Raw genomic sequence first — 18,130 nt, 5'->3', positions numbered from 1 at the left:
CAGCTTGTCCTGGAGGTGTCAGATGGAACTCTAAACACAGTTCCACTGCTCCACAGTGCAATGCTGAAGGGCTTTATACTCCTTTATACTGCTGACGCTTGGTATTGGGCACAGTGACTTTATGTCCTCTCCGGAGTGTCCCTTTCTATTAGCACTGCTAATGTAGTGGAGAGAGGCTGTATGAAGATCATGCAAGCTATGTGTGAAGAAAACTGCAGTGGTCTGTTTTATCTTGGTATGGTCATCCTTGTGTGAGGTGTGAATTGTATTCACAGCAGAGGGTTCTCACCCCCCTTTGACCCATCGTTGCTCACTAGCAGCTCAACACAACATTTCACCCACAGAGAGCCAGCAGAGTCCTAGTTCATCTGATAACTGATATTTACATCACTGCATTATTTCAAAATATCTTGAGTCTTTAAGTATTTGGGGGGGGACATGTGGAAAGAGGTTAAAGTAGTGGAATTCACTGTTACTATATATTAATAATAAAATAGTGTAAGTTCTATAATAATCTAATATTAATTAGAAGGGGTGTCTGGATACTTTTGGACTTTTTGATATATATATATATATATATATATATATATATATATATATATATATATATATATATATATGGAGGTGTGTTAGTGTGTGCTGCGCTAGTAAGAGTGGACTTTTAAACAGTGTCCACTCACTGCCCATTCTATCAGACACACCTACCTTGTTGGCCCATCGTGTAGATGTGAAGAGACGACAGCTCATCTGTTGCTTCACGGTTTGCGCCGGTCACCGTCTACTCCTTCATCAGTGGTCAGTTTCTGGCCGCAGGATGCTCTTGGCTGGATGTTTTTGGTTTGAGTCAGTTCTGAGAATGATGCACTACATTAATAAGTTTAGTGGTGGTCTTATGGGGATGGTCCTGACCCAGGAAAAGGGAGATACGGAGAAACAGATGGATATAGTCTGAATCTGAAATACATATGTACACACAGGCACACACACATATATATATATATATATATATATATATATATATATATATATATATATATATATATATATGCTCAAGTATCTGCTGCTGTTGTCAGTGCTGTTATGGTGCTGTTGTGAAGGCTGGTTTGTTGTGTGTGTGTGTGTGTGTGTGTGTGTGTGTCCGTGTGTGTCCGCTCTCTCTCTCTGAATCCTCTCTGTGTGTGTAAACCCAGGGTGGGTGACGCACGCTGTCATTGTAGCGGTGGGGTGGGGAGGGAGGGGATGTGTGCGCGGTCACATGGAGCTGAAACAATCCGATATTTCTCATGTCTCACTCTCGCTCCGCTCCGCTCTCCAAGAGGCCAACTGTTCACGGGAGGCTGAAGTATGGCAGCGAAGGAAGAGCTTTACTCCAAAATCATTCCCCGCAGGCTCCGGCAGAACCGAGCCAGCAACGCCGTCAAACAGGGCTCTCATTTGGACGTGCTGCTGTCGATGGGCTTCCCTCAGAGCCGAGCGTAAGTACACTGAGGCGGAGAAGGAGAGCAACGAGGCGCTGTAGTTCACCTGTGGTGGTCGGTTAAGGGGGGTCTGTTCGCCAGTGCTGCAGGATATTCGGTCGAAATATCGTGAGGGAACGTTAACTTCTCGTGTCTGAGGAGCAGAGCGTGGAGAACCGGGAATGACTGGATGTAAACAGTTACTTCAGTTGATGTCCTGTCGACGGTTAGTCACTAGACTGCGCTTAAGGGGCGCCTTTAGTAGCATTTTTCACCGTTTTTCAACTTTTGAAAGGCAGTTCGGTCATTAAAGGAGTTTTGAGGTGAAGTTAGGAAGCTGCTTAGTTTGACAGAGTTAGCTAAATGACGACGCTTCTCCAGACCAGCATCTGCCTCATGTTCTGGGTTGAAATTTTCTCCACTGTTGTTTTGTGACTTAACTGTACTGTTATCTCTTTGAGTCCATGGCATTGTATCCACCTAGTTTACTCATCTCACTCTTACTAAGAGATTTTGTAACTATGAGAATTGGACTATACATAAAGATGAATTATCAGCATTAATTGCTCATAATTGAATTACAGTTGCTGGAATAAACAGTGTTGTGGCAGCAGAGCTCTCATTCACTATTCCACTTTTTCAGTGAACTTAAAGGGGAGCTATTCAGAGCTTTCCAAATTTCTGCAGAATTCGCTCTTCAGGATGTGAACACAATTGCTAAAAAAGTTTTCTGTGGAACACACCGTTCTCGAGAGACGTACTGAGCCAGAATTACACTCAGCAGTGGTGATGGGAACCAGACGTCTGAAGAGCTTAATGCCTCTTGAAATGCTGTTACATTAAATGTTTATGAAAGCGCTGTTTGATACTTCAGACATTGTTTTATGATGGTTTTGAAATAAGATGTTGAAGAAAAATACATTCATGGCAGAGAAGATACCTTTAGGTTCACTGGTGGTTCTGGATAGTAAATGAAATGGCTATGTCTGTGTTGGAGACGTAGCGTCTTTCACCACCACTGTACGCAAATCCAAGTCAGTGCGTTTCTCTATAATGAAATATTTAGAACATCTGCTGGAATTCCCCTCATCAGTTCTGTATTATCCCGCTGTTAAGTGCCGCAGACAGAAGGTTTTACCTTCTGAATTGGTAGTCTAGCCTAGTCTGACTCAGACTGACCTCAGAGTGCCCTTAGGCTCCTACTCCAAAGAAATGGAACATACCCTGCTTGCTCTGGGAGAAGCTATAAACTCTTTTGTGTGAGACGGCCTGTGGCGTCCTAGCTTCAACACAGGGAGTTATTAATACTTCTTTACACAGTCTGCGTCTCGGAAGTATTGACCTATTTTAGATTTGCACCGATTGAAAGGGAACTGCCCCGATTTTCCTCTAAGGGTCCTTTTCTGAGCTGTGTCGCCCACCTAGATCTGAGACAAGCGAGACCTCCCCAGCCTAATGACAGAGACCCCGAGGAACATCCCTGACTCTGTTTTGACCAAGCAAACGCACCCAGAGTAGAGGGTGAAGCAGAGACACGGAGACAGAGAGCATCTGTGCTCATCACAGCGTGACTGATCTGCAAGTCACAAGGTGCTGTCTCTCATTCTCCTTTTGGCTTGAGAGGGCTTGCTGTGGGAGGGAACCTGAGGCCGTGCAGCTGGTTTAAAGATGCATCACGTCCACATTCTCTTTGTTTTAGATGGGGGGGTTTAGATGTCTTCTCTAAACCTTCGCCTTGAGGGGGAAGACACTCCTTTTTTCTTACAGCTCTTTTGCGGTTGAACCTGTCAGCAGAGGTTCAATGTTACAAAGGAGACAAGACCGCCTTTATGATTCGTCATGGGCGGTTTTTGCTTTGATGGTGTTTTTGCTTTGTTCAGTAGAATAATTGCCAGGATGCTTTCAGTGATGGTTTGGTAAAATTGTATGAGGATAGTTTTTTTTTCTGCTGGTGCAGAAAGTATGTGTTGCAGTGCTTTGTTTGGGATGGAGAGGTTCCATGCATCCCAGATATGTATTGCGTTAGAGTCAGTGCGCAGTAAGGCCGAACGATATAGAGGGAAAGGTGACATTACCATATTTCAGGTGTTTGTGATGAAATTATGATATTAAAAACCAAAATAAGCCAGATTTAGGCATACCATACCACACCATGAAATGTTCAGACATTGTTAGATCAGGGGTGTCAGGGTATGTTCTTTCCAGGCCATACCTCTGCAGAGTTTAGTGCTCTACCTCAATAAACACAGCTGATTCAGCTCATCAGGTAGTTTGCAAGGCCTAGTTGTTGCTGCGTTTGGCTAAAGCTTCTTTGGAAAAACCAAATAAAAGGCCTCCTCAAACTACAAACACACACAAAGTCAGAATATGAACAGCATATGAGGTCTTATCAGCTTGGCTGCACCATCAATGGTAATAGGATACCACTGTAGTGGTATTTAGATCAATAAACATACAGGCTCAGTGGTTGGTTAAATCTATAACATTGTCTATAACATTATTAAATCTATAACATTATATTGGGCTAAAATATTGGACTGGGACATTATGATGCACAGCTTTTGTTTCATTTTATTATTTCATAACTGAACATGGGAACTTTAACAAATTAGGCTCATTTTCAACCACTCTTTATCTTTACTGTGTTGAAAAAATGTATCCAATCAAGGCTCCACCATATCATGTATTTTGGGAGTCGCCACACCCCTAGTAAATACGTCATGAACATTAAAGCTCACTAACTTGGCTGGCTAGTTTTTTGCTGATACTTTTCATGGAGTTTACCACTGCCAAGTCGAACACACCATGAACTGAGTGTTAGAAGAGGGGAAACACTAATCTCTACAGAGCTGGTGCCTGAAAGGACTCCAGTTTGACACCTCTGGGTTAAAAGCATGTTTAAATTTTGCACACTTCTGAAATACCAGTATTGCAAAGGGCACTGCTGATCAATTAAGGGACAGTATACTGTGCTGCTCTAGCACGCAGTAATTGAAAGATTCAGACGCACAGATGACTATCATTGATTTCTTTTTAGGGGGTTCATTTTCAGCCCTTCTGCTCCCATTTCCTTGTTCTATTGTATTGGGTGTTACTTGAAGGTAAACGGGCCGCTTTTCTGCCCAGTTGTCTTTATTTTACATGACTCCGATGACTCTTTATAAAAATACTGCTCTGAGTTGCATGCACAAATTCATTATGCTGGCCTCCACATGGGACTGTTTCTGTTTTTAATTTTAGTTTTATCTGGATCAATAGAGTATCAGTACAAGCCTGGTGACTATTTCTTATATATTATGCCTCAATGGCTCACTGTCATAAGATACAATATTCTAGGCTTGAAAATGGACCAGCATTGCAATAATGCTGTGTCACTGTGGTTTCGTGTCAGGATGTTTTGTAAATGCTGTTGGCTTCCTCCATGAAATAAGACACTCACACCACTTTGGAAGGCCTTGGCTTTTATTTCACAGAGAGACCACTCTATTGATGTCTCTCTCAGGGCTTCAGTGTCTGTTGGAAATTTCATTGCCCCTATGAAAGTTCATTGCTTCTTGCTTGCACACGCTCATAGGCTTGCCTACAGTTGCTGTTGTGCTTGCAGGTGTTGCCGTGCGTGGTTTTGGGATGGACAGCTGTGCACCTCATGTCCCCTCGGTCAATCCCTGACTCAGCCCCGTGTGTGTCAGACGTAGCAGCTGTTGTTTTGAGGGCTGTACTTGAGTCCGTGGAGACATGAAGACATTGTGAGTACACTTATGCTACTCCCTCTGAGTACCATCGAGAGCCGTTGCCTCTCCAATAATATTGCCTACTAGAAAGCCACAGGATCAGATGCAGCCCTCTGCGCTAGCTCCTTGAGCTTATTCTACATTTTCTTGTGTACCATAATTTGTTTAAGACGGAGTTATTTGTAAGTGTTTGATATCATTTTTAGGATGGCTTTACAGTGCATGTTGTGGACATTGCCATTACTTCAAGAACAGTTCATCAAGCAATCTTGACTCTTTTAGAGGAGAAGCAATAGGAGAGGCTCTTATGGGGGTGTAGTGGCTAGCTCTCTGTGGTTTAGCCCTGTTGTTGAGGGATTTTGAGTTCAAATCCCAGTGATGCCAGGAGTCCATGAGAGCCAGTGTTTCCCACAGATTTGAAAAATACTTTGGTGCTGAGGCGTAGCCTGATGCGATAGGGTACGGGGTGTTGGGGGGGGGGGGGTTGGTGGCTTCCAGAAACACACTGGTAATTGACCAGCTGTAAAACCAGCTGAATAAATAACACGTTATTATAAATGACACATTTTTTACAAGGATCGCAGACATTCTACAAACTATCAGAGATCTTATTCAGAAATGTGAATGCCTCAGCTGTTTTTGAAGGGCTTGGAATGAAATGTTTAATGACTGAGAGGAGAAGCTAAAGTTTGGGTGTAACACAGCAATTAACACAGTGTTCAAATTCATAATTAAACACACACCGAAAAGGAGACTCAGTTAATGTCTTTTGCTCAGATGTCATCTACTGAAGTGACCAATATACACTACCCTACAGCAGTTTCCTCAGACTACATTTAACTGATGTGTGAGGCAACCCAGTGACCACCAAGGTCACAGGAAATGAGAGCAAAAAATGAGCACCCTGAAATCACACACATCAGGGTACCTGAAATTTGTGGTTGCTTCTTAAACATTTCTCAGTGCTTAGCTGATAGCTAATGTTAGTGCACACTCTGCCTCGCCTTCCTGCTCTCTGAATACTAAAACGCTAAATGTTTTTTAAATGGGTCAACGTAGACGACCATCCAAATACCTGGCCACTGTTATACTATAACCTGTGTATGGAAAACACTGACCATAATTGGTTTTGTTTTAGCTGAATGTAATGATGCCGAATGAAACATTGAACCCTAATTATTATACTCTTATGTCTTAATAGGATTTTTAAATGTAGAACTAAATGTGTCATTGCATCTGTAAAACTGCAAGACATCATGTCATTGGAAAGTGTTTATATGTTATATTCTTGCCGTATTTTGTTGCAAAACCCTTAGTTACTAGGTTGGTTGGCCCTTTTTTCAATAATTACAATAGTTTTATTGTTTTGGCAGCTCACTCTTCAGGTGACACTGTGGCACATTTACCTACAGTGTTTTTCTGTGCTTAACACCATCCACCACTCTTAGGAAACATCTCCAAAGCGTGGTGCTGCCCCAGCATTTTAAAGATGCTGAGAGGACACCGTTGTTGGTTACTTAAAGGACCTGTCAGTGCATGTTTGCTTTACCTTCTTCACAGTAGCCACAAAATGCAGTTTCCATTTGTTTTCAAGGTCTCTTTCAAACTATGCACTTGAATTTTCATCTTCTTCTTTCATCTGTGCTAGAGTTATGCCAGACATATTGCTAGCTGAGCCTCTTCTCCAATGATGAACAACATGCTCAAGATGCATCGTCAAGCCTCCGCTCTGCTAAAAGCATTGAGCCTGGCCTTTCTTCACTGAGCTCCACCACCATCAGTGTGGAGCTCTAATCAGTGTGTGGCGGTGTGTGCATCATAGAGTTTGTGTGTGCATTCTCTCAGTAGTGAGTCCACCATCTGTGTCTATTGTGCCCTTGCCAGATCGCGGGCGACTCATCCAAAAGCGAGTGTCCTTCCAGCCCGCTGCTGCTGCATTGCCTCAGACTGGAGCTGTGGGAGACGCAGCGGGATGCAGCTCTGCGCTCCAGCCAACCTGCTGGACAATGTTTTGGAAAAGCTTTAGGACTTGTGGACTTGTAATTATGGTCCTTATGCGGTTTTATTTTGACAACATATTAGAGAGGATGTTGATTTTAAACTGAGTGGCTGGTAATATTGCCAGGCAGCAGAGTGTATCGTTTGCCATGTTACTATCATCAGCAGTGGCAGTGTGCATTCTGTAGGAAGGCGTGGGACCTGTTTATTTTCTGTTTTTCTTTTTCTTCTTTATTGTGTTGTGGTTTTAGCTTTCCAGGGTTATCTAATATTGCAAAATGTTCATGCTCATGCACTAACATACCATGCCAGCTTATATTAAAACACCTACCTTGTAACTACACTCACTGGTCTTTTTATCAAGTACATCTATCACACGGGTGCACTTTGTATTGATATCATGATTCCACTTTTTCTTTTCCAATATCAATATTGAAATACATTGCATCAATACAACTGATCCAATATTTCTTCGTTAATGACTGCTGTGTCTTAAAATAGCTATTTTTAATTGAAGCGCTTGCCTTAAGATCTGCTATGAACAGTCTGTCATGCTGAAATCATGTCCCATCCGTTGTTTTCTGTCCAAATCATCTACTTAGTATGTTTACAGTTATGACTGGAGCCCATCTGTTGCTGCAGCATTTGTTAGCTACCCTCTGCCCCAGCCATCAGTGGAAGTATTTGAGTGATGGATCATTCTCAGCACTGCAGTGACACTGACAGGGTGGTAACATGGTAATGTGGAGCATTGCTATCAGGCACTACAGTGTTGCTGGAATTTTTAAAAAGCTGTGTCCCAAAGCAGCCAAGGACTGGATTTCTCAGCCACTACGTCATAGCAGGTAGTTCCAAAGTCAAGGACCCTTTGTATACAGCCTAAAAATGCAGCCTCAGTTCAGAGTGATTTCAAGGATGTATCAGATTTATCCTTCCAGGCATTCGGTTCCCCACAGCACCACAAATCAGTTGGAGCAGAGCTTGTTTTAAAATGTAAATTGTTTGCATACTGGAGTGTTCGTTACCTTATAAAGTGTAAAATGACTGATTTATTAAAGCATTCATTCATATATCGTATATCGTCCATATATCATATTTTATTTAGAATTATTTGTGTATATGTAGTTCATCATAATGAAGAAATGAAAAAGCAACAAACACAATGCAACAGGCTCTATTTTCTAATCCAAATAATGGGTGGGTTGACGAGTAATATCAGCTGATGTTAACAATTTGTGGTTTTCTCGCTATCTGAAAAATCATTGCTGATAGCTTACCAATAGTTAATAATAAAAATAATCATAGGACTTGAACCTACAACCTCCTGATGATTGGCCACAACCTTGGACATTTGGTCCGTGGGACACTCAGTGTGAATCACCCCCTGTTTAACTACATCACAGCAGTAAAGACTGAACAGGTACGTTCGAACACAAAGCACCATCACAGTTAAAACGTGTCAAATGTATCCAGATCTAACCTGCAGCATGAGATTAACATGCAATAACACCGAAAACCTCTTCTGAGAAGAGAATCCATGGAAAATTAAAAGAAGAAGAGGGAACAGGAAGCAGTTCTGGATAGTTCCACTACTTTAAGAAGTGTCACATCTGACTTTTTTGTACTGTATCAGCCACACATTTGTCATATCAGCCAGGCCCTAATCTGTGACACAAAAAGATACAGAATAAAGTCCTTGATGAGCAAAAACGGGCTGCTCAATTAACATATTTCAATTGAAATTATAATACAGTAATAATTGAAGTTATTGTTGAAACAACCCTGAGGGAGCGGCTTAGAAAGTGTGTGTGGGTGTGTGTGTGTGTGTGTGTGTGTGTATGTGTATGTGTGTCGTTAAAACAGATTGTTGATTTCTAATTGCTAACTGTTAATTATTATTTTCACAAATTCTCAAGTGCAGTTTCTGTGGGACTCTTCTAACCACCTCAACACATCCTCAGTGAGCTTACTGTTTGGATCTAAATGTACACGAATGTGATGGAAGTGAGTGTGAAGCCGATCCAGTCTTGCAGAGGAAGCCCCATGGCACAATTTGGCTTTTGTTTGCTGTTTATGGAACTGTTCTGCCACAGAGTCTTCAGCATAATAAATGCTGTGTTCAGGGATGGAAGAGGGGAAGCTCCCTGTTTGGTTTTGAACAACGTACTTGGCACTAATGGCCAAATGTAATTAGTGCAGAGAGACACTTTTGTTCCCACTTCGCCATTCAGGATGCACAGTTAATTTAGCAGAATATCTACCATCATGGTCCCCTTTGTGAAAGCTAAGAGGATCACTTTGGTGCCCTTTTCAAAGCACAGTAAATGAAGTAATACAGTAACTTGGAAGTAGACCATGTTTAAAACTCCATCATATTAGCTAATATTGCTGGACGTCCCATTACTTTATCAGCTCAAATTAAGTTTTTTAGATGAGCCTTTGGGGTGAGGGATTGAGTGAACACGTGTCGAATTAAGCAGAACTTGCCCCGAAATCTGATCTGAGGTGTTTCCCTCTCAAACCTCCCAAAAATGGTAGACAGAGCTGTTTATAGGACAGCAACAAAACAGGTCTGCGGTAAAATATTTCACAGTTTAAAATCATAACATTGTTTGCTATGTTCAGACGAAGATTTAAGTAGCAAACTACCATCTGCTTATGCTATGCAGAAAGCAAGAAGAAAGGCAATACCACATTGTAAAACCAAAGCCTACAGCCAGACAAAGTCATTATTCACAAAATGTGTGTACTTTTGGCCTGGATGATGTCCCAAAATAATTAGCGGCAAACTTTGTAGTTAAAAAAAAATCATAATTCTTGATTATATCAGGGATTAGAAGACACTGTGGTACTAGCTGCTCCACAGTAATAGCCGGTCACTCTAAACCAGTAGTTTTGCTGCAGCAAGTCACACTGAAACAAGCTGAAGTTCTAAAAGACATCTGCATTAATCTTCAGCTCCATGCACTCAAGCGAAACCTGAGCTGTGTGTAAGATTTAAGGGGATCTATTAGCAGAAATGGAATATAACATATAAAACCATGCTTGTGTATAATCACCTGTAACTACGAATGGGTGCATTTTTGTTAGCTTAGAATGAGCCCTTCATATCTACATCTATGTCTAAGAGTGCCACCATATATCTACAGTCGCTCAGAATGGACAAACCAAGCACTGGCTCTAGAGAGTGCCTTTGAAGCGGCTGCCAGAGCTGGCTTTTTGTGCTGTGAGAACCCAAATGTTTTACAAATGGAGGATTAAACTTATTATTTAGCATGAGCAAAATGAAAAAGCAAGGAAGGGTCAATTCTCGTTGTCAAAGAACAGAAAACATAAAGGAACAAAATGAAATCAGGAACAGGCGACAGCAAAAAATCCAACGGCTGCTGTAGGTTTTACTACGCGCTTGGAAAGGGAAGGGTGAGGGAGGCGTCTTCTGGTGGTTGCAATCTGCAATCTCACCACTAGATGCTACTAAATATTACACACTGCTCTTTCAGCGTAAGGTAAAATAAATAGACGTCGAGGAGCCGTGCAGTAACGCTAGTATTGCAGTGTGTATCAACATTTCTGTCAAACAGAAAATAAAAACAGCTATGGCTCTTTTTTAAAGGAACACGAACCCCAGTTTCCCAACATATTTAGCAAGCTGTTTAATGGTAAATTAGTCCTCTTTAGGTCTTTTCTCAAAACGCCAAAATTGCAATAATTTTATTGTCTTTTACACATCGGGTTACTTGTCAATCATCAGTGGTTTCCAATTACATCGCCGCCCAGGCCCAGTGTACATTAAGTTTGGACGTCTTAAAAAAATGTTTTGAATTGCAAAGTTTGCATGACTAATTCATAATGTTTGCTATCCGGTGTCGACCATAGGAGGATGGGTTCCCCTTCTGAGTCTTGGTTCCTCTCAAGGTTTCTTCCTCTTTTAGGGAGTTTTTCCTTGCCACCGTCGCCGCTGGCGACGCTCATGGGGGCTCGGACCCGGATTTTCTTTCTTCTTTTCTCTTCTCTCTGTAATACTGATTGTTTTGTAAAGCTGCTTTGTGACAACACCTGTTGTTAAAAGTGCTATATAAATAAATTTTGCTTGCTTGCTAATTAATTAGCTCAGTGAGGCTAAACGGAGTCCTACGAAAAGTCTCTTCACTCAGCGGACAACTTGGGAACACCCCCAGTCCATTATTTCAGAAACAGACTTCAAAAAACCTGACCAAACTAACAGTTTAGCTCAGTTAACACATGGAATTGTGCTTTTAGGTTGTTCTGGCCACGAAGCATGTTCATATCTCCACAATGATTGAGGGTTTTTCCTGTTTATGCCAAATGGTTCTTGATACCGTCATTACTGTCCCCTCCTCCCCTTGTGCTGTGAGTGGCCACGTGTGTAACGTAGGTGTGACGTACTTCTGATGGGTGACTCAAGGTTGGCGAGGGCATGTTTTTATATTCTATATTTCTAAATTCTATATTGCTATCTATAGGGGGAACTATTTGGGGTCACTTTAAGAGAAGAGAACGGAAGAAAATATAACAAGAAAAATAAAATCCTCTGATACTGATACATGAGTAGTACGGTGCAAAAGTCAGCTAAGCTCACTGTTTTAAACCCATTTGTCTTGGCAGTAAGTGAGCTTGTGCTTTATAAACATAAATACGACATAAATTAAGTTCTTGCTTTCAAAAAATTAATCGAAATCCTGTGAGCTAGTTTGAAGAACAAAGTTTGCTTCCGTATTTCTCCTCAAAGCCCCCAGCCGCCACATAAATCCACATAATCAAGCAATGGAGCGTTGATTAGCCAAACCACGTATTGGATAATAACTACAATTAATGCCAGGCTGCCATGAGGAGAGGTTTGGAAATTGTCAAACAACATTGGCTCTGTCCACACTTTGTATTCACGTCTGCCTAGAGCAGTCTGATCACGAGGACAGTGATGTATGAGCATTTTCGTGCCGACGGTTAGTCTCTCACTGCGATTGTAGTCAGACAAAATTGTATTGTCAGTCTTTGTGTGCGCAACTTGTAAACAAACAGCACAGGAGACTAAAAAACAAGTTATGCAGTTGTTTTTGCCTCCACTGTGGTGCCACAGCTGAGTAAGGTGGTCCTTTGTTGCTGTCGAGGAATGTGCCAGGTGCTTTAGTGTTCACACTGCAAATGTTTTGCGTTTGCGTGCTTTCAAAGGTGGTTTGATCACAGCGATCATATCACAGTGTGTCTCCAAAGGACATTAGACTCTGTTCACACCTATGCCCAACACTGTCCACTTATGATCAGATCATGAGATCAGGATGCAAGTTATGCTGCTTTCAGGTGATCTAATCTTTATCAGAAAGGTTTGCCACCAGGAGGCACCACATGAACACCCTTCATAGTGTATTGTAATATTAGGCTATTTCTAAGCAATTAAGTGCTTTCTGACCAGAAATAGCTTTTTAAATCGGATTTGGCACAGTACTGTGTTTAAAACATCACGATACAGAGTTTTATCAATACCGTCCAGCATTAATAAGCCATCATTCAATAAATGTCAAATATTGCTAAATGCTAAACCATGTAGCTAACTGATAGAGATGAGCTGGTTAACCAGTTTAGATGATTAAAATTTGAGGGAGTGAAGTTAAGTAAGGGACAGAATGGTGAAATTAAGCTTGTTCTGTAGTGCGTTGATCTGTAGCCTGGTTGTCTAAGTTGATGTTAGCTTAGCAGACTCAAACAGTGCTGCACACCATAGTACAAGTTGGATTCTGAATGCTGGATGCTGAAACAGGTGTAACTAAGAACGCTCAAATGGATCCTGTTTGGGACTCTATCTTCCTTACTGAAGTTAAAATGACACCCATTTACAGATACCTAAGAATGCAAAATTGAGTGACTGGTGTTGGAGTGACAGAAAGCCAAAATCAGATGTGCTGTGTTGTATGTAGCTCTTAACCGTGGCTGAGCCACTCTTGCGCTTAGTTTTTCTGATTTTTGTTTTTCCTTTTTCTATCAACGCCACCTATTTGTCAGCTCCCACAGCAGCAATCAGTGAGCCTCTCTAAAAGATAAAGGGGGAGGAAAATATTTCTTTGGCTGTTCAGACATGGAATAGAAATTTGATGCATCGTGAATTTCAAAAAACATCATCATTTTTGAATACTGCAGTACACCACCCAATCCTAATAGCCATCCTACACGAAATGTAAATACACCAAAAAGTACATGTTCTCATTTTAAGTACATGCATAATCCATCTCCTCCCTACTTTTTAGGTCTTCTGCGCTTTTGGCAGGCAGGCTGCAGCAAAATGTGGTTCCAGAACTCCAAGTGAAATTACTTGTGATGTCTCACCAGACTGCACACAGCTATTCTTTTAAACTACATCAAACTTCATCAAAGTACAGGCTATATAAAAATCCTCTGAAGTCAGCAGTATATCTCTACTGGAAGGCAGCGACTTTGCTTCTTTTTTCTTGGCTCAAAGAGCTTGAAAAAAGCTTGAGGAAAGCAAGATTATATCTTTCAATAAGAGTGTCTCCTCTGTGCACATGAAATATTATGTATATAAAAGCATGACAAATGTTTTGATATGCATATTATTTTTATATATGTAAATCTGATATAGATAATAGGAGCAATGTGGTCTCGATGTGGTTATAAATATCATTGCTGTTGCTCTTTCATTTATCACAGAGCAACACACAGGCTAAGTCTGTAAACAGGAAGCATAAGGATGCAGGGGCCGAAGCCAAGGGATTTCCCCGATGAGCAGCAGGGAGAAGGTGTGCCGGCGTGTGTGTAGACAGCTGTGAGGGGGTGGGAAGACAGGAACGGAGGGTGACGGTCAGTCATCTCTAGTGGGACACTGGTCATGTACAATGACGTTCATTCACTGAACAATGGATCAGCAGTGCATCGCCTTAATGGGGGAGTTCAGGCAGATGCTAGCAGACAGCGTATATGGCATGAATGCATCTTCTTACATTTGCTTTCATTTTTTCTCACTCATGGCTCATTGAAACAACTGTCAAAGGTGCCGTTTCTACCCTTTCAGTCGACACCACGTTTGTGTTTGTCAGCGGAAGAGGAGATATTTTACTCTGATTTGAACTGAATGAAAATTCATTGTAGTATACAACCAAAAAAACCATGAAAATGCCAGAAGTGCAGATTAGATCTGGTCTGGACAGAATATATATTGAATGTAAATATAATCCTTGTTTAACTGAGTGATTAATTATAAGTGGTGATGCAATGTGAATCATCTATATAGCAAAACAACAGTAACAACAATAGACTTCTAAGAGTTAATGCTGATATTTCACATTTTTTCTTCTACATATCTGCCAGTGCCAGTACATAAACAAATGCAAAGTGTATTAGTGGATTATCATTATGGAGAAATATAATGTTTATTTCTATGCGGTTGCAAATGCAGTAAGGCACCTTTTTTAGCCCCGTAGCCCAGTGTTACCTACATTTCCTACTCTTCCAGACTACAATAAACATGTCATCAAATATGGGTCAAATACTTGTCCAATGCTAGTAATTTATGAGCAAATATCTGATATGATTCTGACATAATTGTATAGCCCTTTTAAAGACTTGCACCCAGAGATACAGACAGTAATGACGTTAACTTAACCACTTCTTTAGCAACTTGTGGTTCAAAGGATGTTTGCATATGGAGACAAATTGTCTCGGTGCATGCAAGAACAGCCTGGTCTCCATCTGTACGGTGAGGTTGTAATGAGGCCTGCATGTGGAGACAAATCATCTTGATGGACACACAGTGAGTCTCCATCTGTACAATCCTGGAGGACCCCCTTTTCAATCTCAACTGCTTCAACTGCTCATCTACATAATCCCAAAGATATGGCTTTAAGGACAGTTGCATGTGAAGCTCAGTTGTTCTGGAGCATGCGTAAGGACCAAGGTCCCATCTGCATGTTTTTCCACACCTCCAAATTTCAGTCTTAGAAGCTGGTTGGATTTTCTGCTTCTCATCATACAATCATTAATACATTCAGTGATGTTGACATCCGGACTCTCGGGTGCATTGTTCTGAGAACACCAGTAATTCTTGGCTGTTTTATCATTTTTTATTTATATCCTTTGCTCAGTAAGAGCTTTTAACAGAGCTTCTACACATCCTTTCAGACTTCCAGTGTTGAGTTGTCTTCTTAAAGTGGAAGGATGGGCAGAAACTCCTGTGGATGTTTTCAGATCTGAATGGAGAGTGGAGCTTGATGTTCTCTGCCTCAAAGATGAAAGCTTTAAGTGCTGTTTATTTGATGGCTGCAGTTTTGGTGGTCTGCCAGCTTTTACATGGTTGTTAGGAGTCCTGCTTTCTTTTCTGTTTTTTCTTCCGTAGTTAAGTGGATTATCTTACATCTAATTTCCAGAAATATCTCCTAAAAATGAGTAACTTGTATTTGTATTAGCGATTTTGACTAGAAATGAAATACATTAAGGACATTAAGCCTCTGACTTTTTCCACAATGCTGTAAAATGTGAGGCCTACTTGCTAGGTGGGGTGGCATAATCCCACCTTTCCCGACACTTATCTGATGTCCGGTATGCGACCAGAGGCAGTACTAATTGCAGTACAGTCCACTGTTTGCTGTCACACACATAGTTGAGGTATAATCAGATGCGTGTGTGCTGTGTAGGCTAATTATAGTCTTCTTTAAAACATCAGGTAAACATGGCACCCCAGAGAAACCAGGCCTGCCCATGTCCTTTTCATACGTTTACCCTGGAGAGTTTAGTTCTACTTCTAGGTTCCTTTTGGCATAATAGATTCAGCTAAGCTAGATGTTCAGAAGCATCTGAATATCCTGCTGAAATGGCTTCTGGCCAACTGAATGATGTTCAAGAAGTCTTGATGCTTTAAATACATTTCAGGGTGAAGGTTTTAGTCACTTTCAAGCTTCCATGTGTGACAAAATACTTACAGGAGTCTCTTTTTTTGGGAGGTTTGGCTGTTTTAACAAGGCTCTCTGGAGAGACATTTAAGCTTTGGCAAATCCTTAAAAAGCACCTCAAACTAGGACCTAAAACCATATTTGTAAGTAAAACAAATAAACAAACAAACAAAGAAAAACAATAGAATAGCAGTCTGGCATCTTTAACAAGCTTTCCAACGTATTTTGTTTTTCATAAATAGGAAACAGTGAAACTGTCATTTCCCGTAGGCCTTTAAGGCGCGTAAACAAAACTGTAAGATTGCCTTTAGAGAGTCTAGTCTACCACTAATGAAGACACTTCAACAGTTGTGCTGTTGTTTACTGCTGTATAAGTTTTCTGTTGCAAACGTTGAACCTCTCAGTTCAAATGACACGTTTTGTTGGTTTTCTAAGTGAAAATAAGTGTGAGCGCATCCTCTGCAGAGAACACACCCAAATATGATAGAATTGTGCACTAAAGTTTGCAAAAAAAGGTCTAACAAGTTTAACATAATGGGAAAAAAATAAAAAATGAAATATAAAATGTGCCATAACATTCGCACAGGCCGCATTTTCTGTTTTATATTTTCCCCAATATGTTAAATTCAGTAAATAAATGATAGTTTTATATTAAAACGTGCAGAAGTGAGTTCTATATAGAGGATGTGTTCACTTCGTTTCACTTAGAAAACCAACACATTTTGGCGCCCAAACGTGTGCATACAACTTTACTTCTTAGAATGTTGTGGGCAGGGATGTATTTCTATACATTACTGATGTATTTATATACGTTAGTCCTTCCTAATTCATACCGCAACTCAAACATGTGACCTTATGTAACCGTTTATGCTTGAAGTTGTACAAACTCGATCATCAGTCATAGAAAGATGCTACAGAACTTTCTTTTACTCACAAATTTATAAAGTAGTGTTTTTAAATACTCTGAAAAGTGAAAATGGAGAAAAGTTTTATGTTTTTGTTTTGGAGGCAGAGCTTTTCCTTTAAATACCAGCTCATTTTTTTCTCTATATTGAAGAGTCTTCATTCAAACTAGTGATGTGTGTGTTACAGTGATATTTAAACTGATGAAGTTGGTTTGTTGGTTGAAGATGAGTATATAAATTACATTACTTTTTTCCAGTGGTTGATTAGATAACTGAAAGCATTTCCTTTCTCTTTTTTTAAGTGGTCAGGTTATTATTCATAACGTGAAGTTTCGTCTTTTGTGTGTGTATAGAAATGTGCCATGTGACTCATCGGTGCAAAGTCATGTTTTATTCCATATTGGTAGACAGAATGTTTGATCAGCCTTTGCTGATCAAAGCTTTCCTTAATGTCACTAATAGATCGGAAATTCGCAATAATTTGATCGTAAGTTGTTTGTGGCTTCGCCTTTCCGATTGCTCTTAATCTCAGAAGCCCACATTTGTGGAAAATGTCACTTTGTTAGGTGAAACTTGTTTCAGTAACCATGACAGTTCTTCTGTAGTGATAAACATGCACGGTATGGTAGTCAGTGCTGGCTCACTAGACGAGACCCTTATTTCCTTTTTCTTATCTAGACTCTACGGCTGGTTAAAAGGTTTCTCCCCTGAGGATCATGAGCTGTTAAATTAAAGACTGTATTTTCTCAGTATTTCTACAGCCTGCTTGAGAAACGTTGTCAACCTTTGTGAGCTTGTCCAGTCACACTCTTCATAAAGAAGAGTTACAGTACAGAGCAGTGCTGTAAAACAAGCCACCTTTAGTTGATGGTTCATTAAAGAACCTCCATGTACTGTAAAGTCTCTATAACAACTGTACATCAACTTCCAGAGCCAGTTAAGAACTCCTGTGTTTAGGAATGAGCTTTTTTGTTTGTTATATATGTGTGTGTGAGACGTAAATCCTGAGTTCATAGGGTTGAAATTTCTCATCTGTTTGAAAGGGACACATATACACACTGCTCAGAGGGTTAACTACGATTCAACATAAGCTACTGTTCAAAAGTTTGGATTTACTTTTCAAT

At 40.6% G+C, this 18,130-nt stretch overlaps 1 protein-coding gene across 2 annotated transcripts in view; it reads left to right on the top strand.

Annotated features, from left to right (window-relative positions):
- The first annotated feature begins 1,225 nt into the window (after window positions 1-1,225).
- Window positions 1,226-18,130, top strand: part of ubash3bb (ubiquitin associated and SH3 domain containing Bb) — a 39,905-nt gene continuing 23,000 nt past the window's right edge. Inside the window, exons 1-2 of one of the 2 annotated variants that reach the window (XM_017713042.2) lie at window positions 1,338-1,475; window positions 5,062-5,203. In XM_017713042.2, coding sequence (XP_017568531.1) covers window positions 5,193-5,203 — 11 coding nt within the window. In that variant the 5' untranslated portion in view covers window positions 1,338-1,475; window positions 5,062-5,192. Of the gene's footprint in view, window positions 1,476-5,061; window positions 5,204-18,130 lie in introns of both variants that reach the window. The other variant, XM_017713041.2, reaches the window with a different exon arrangement.

Source organism: Pygocentrus nattereri, chromosome 17, assembly GCF_015220715.1.
Source record: "Pygocentrus nattereri isolate fPygNat1 chromosome 17, fPygNat1.pri, whole genome shotgun sequence".
Classification (NCBI taxonomy): Eukaryota; Metazoa; Chordata; class Actinopteri; order Characiformes; family Serrasalmidae; genus Pygocentrus; species Pygocentrus nattereri.
The sequence above is the reverse complement of the archived record's forward strand: the minus strand, read 5'-3'. Positions and strand labels throughout refer to the sequence as shown.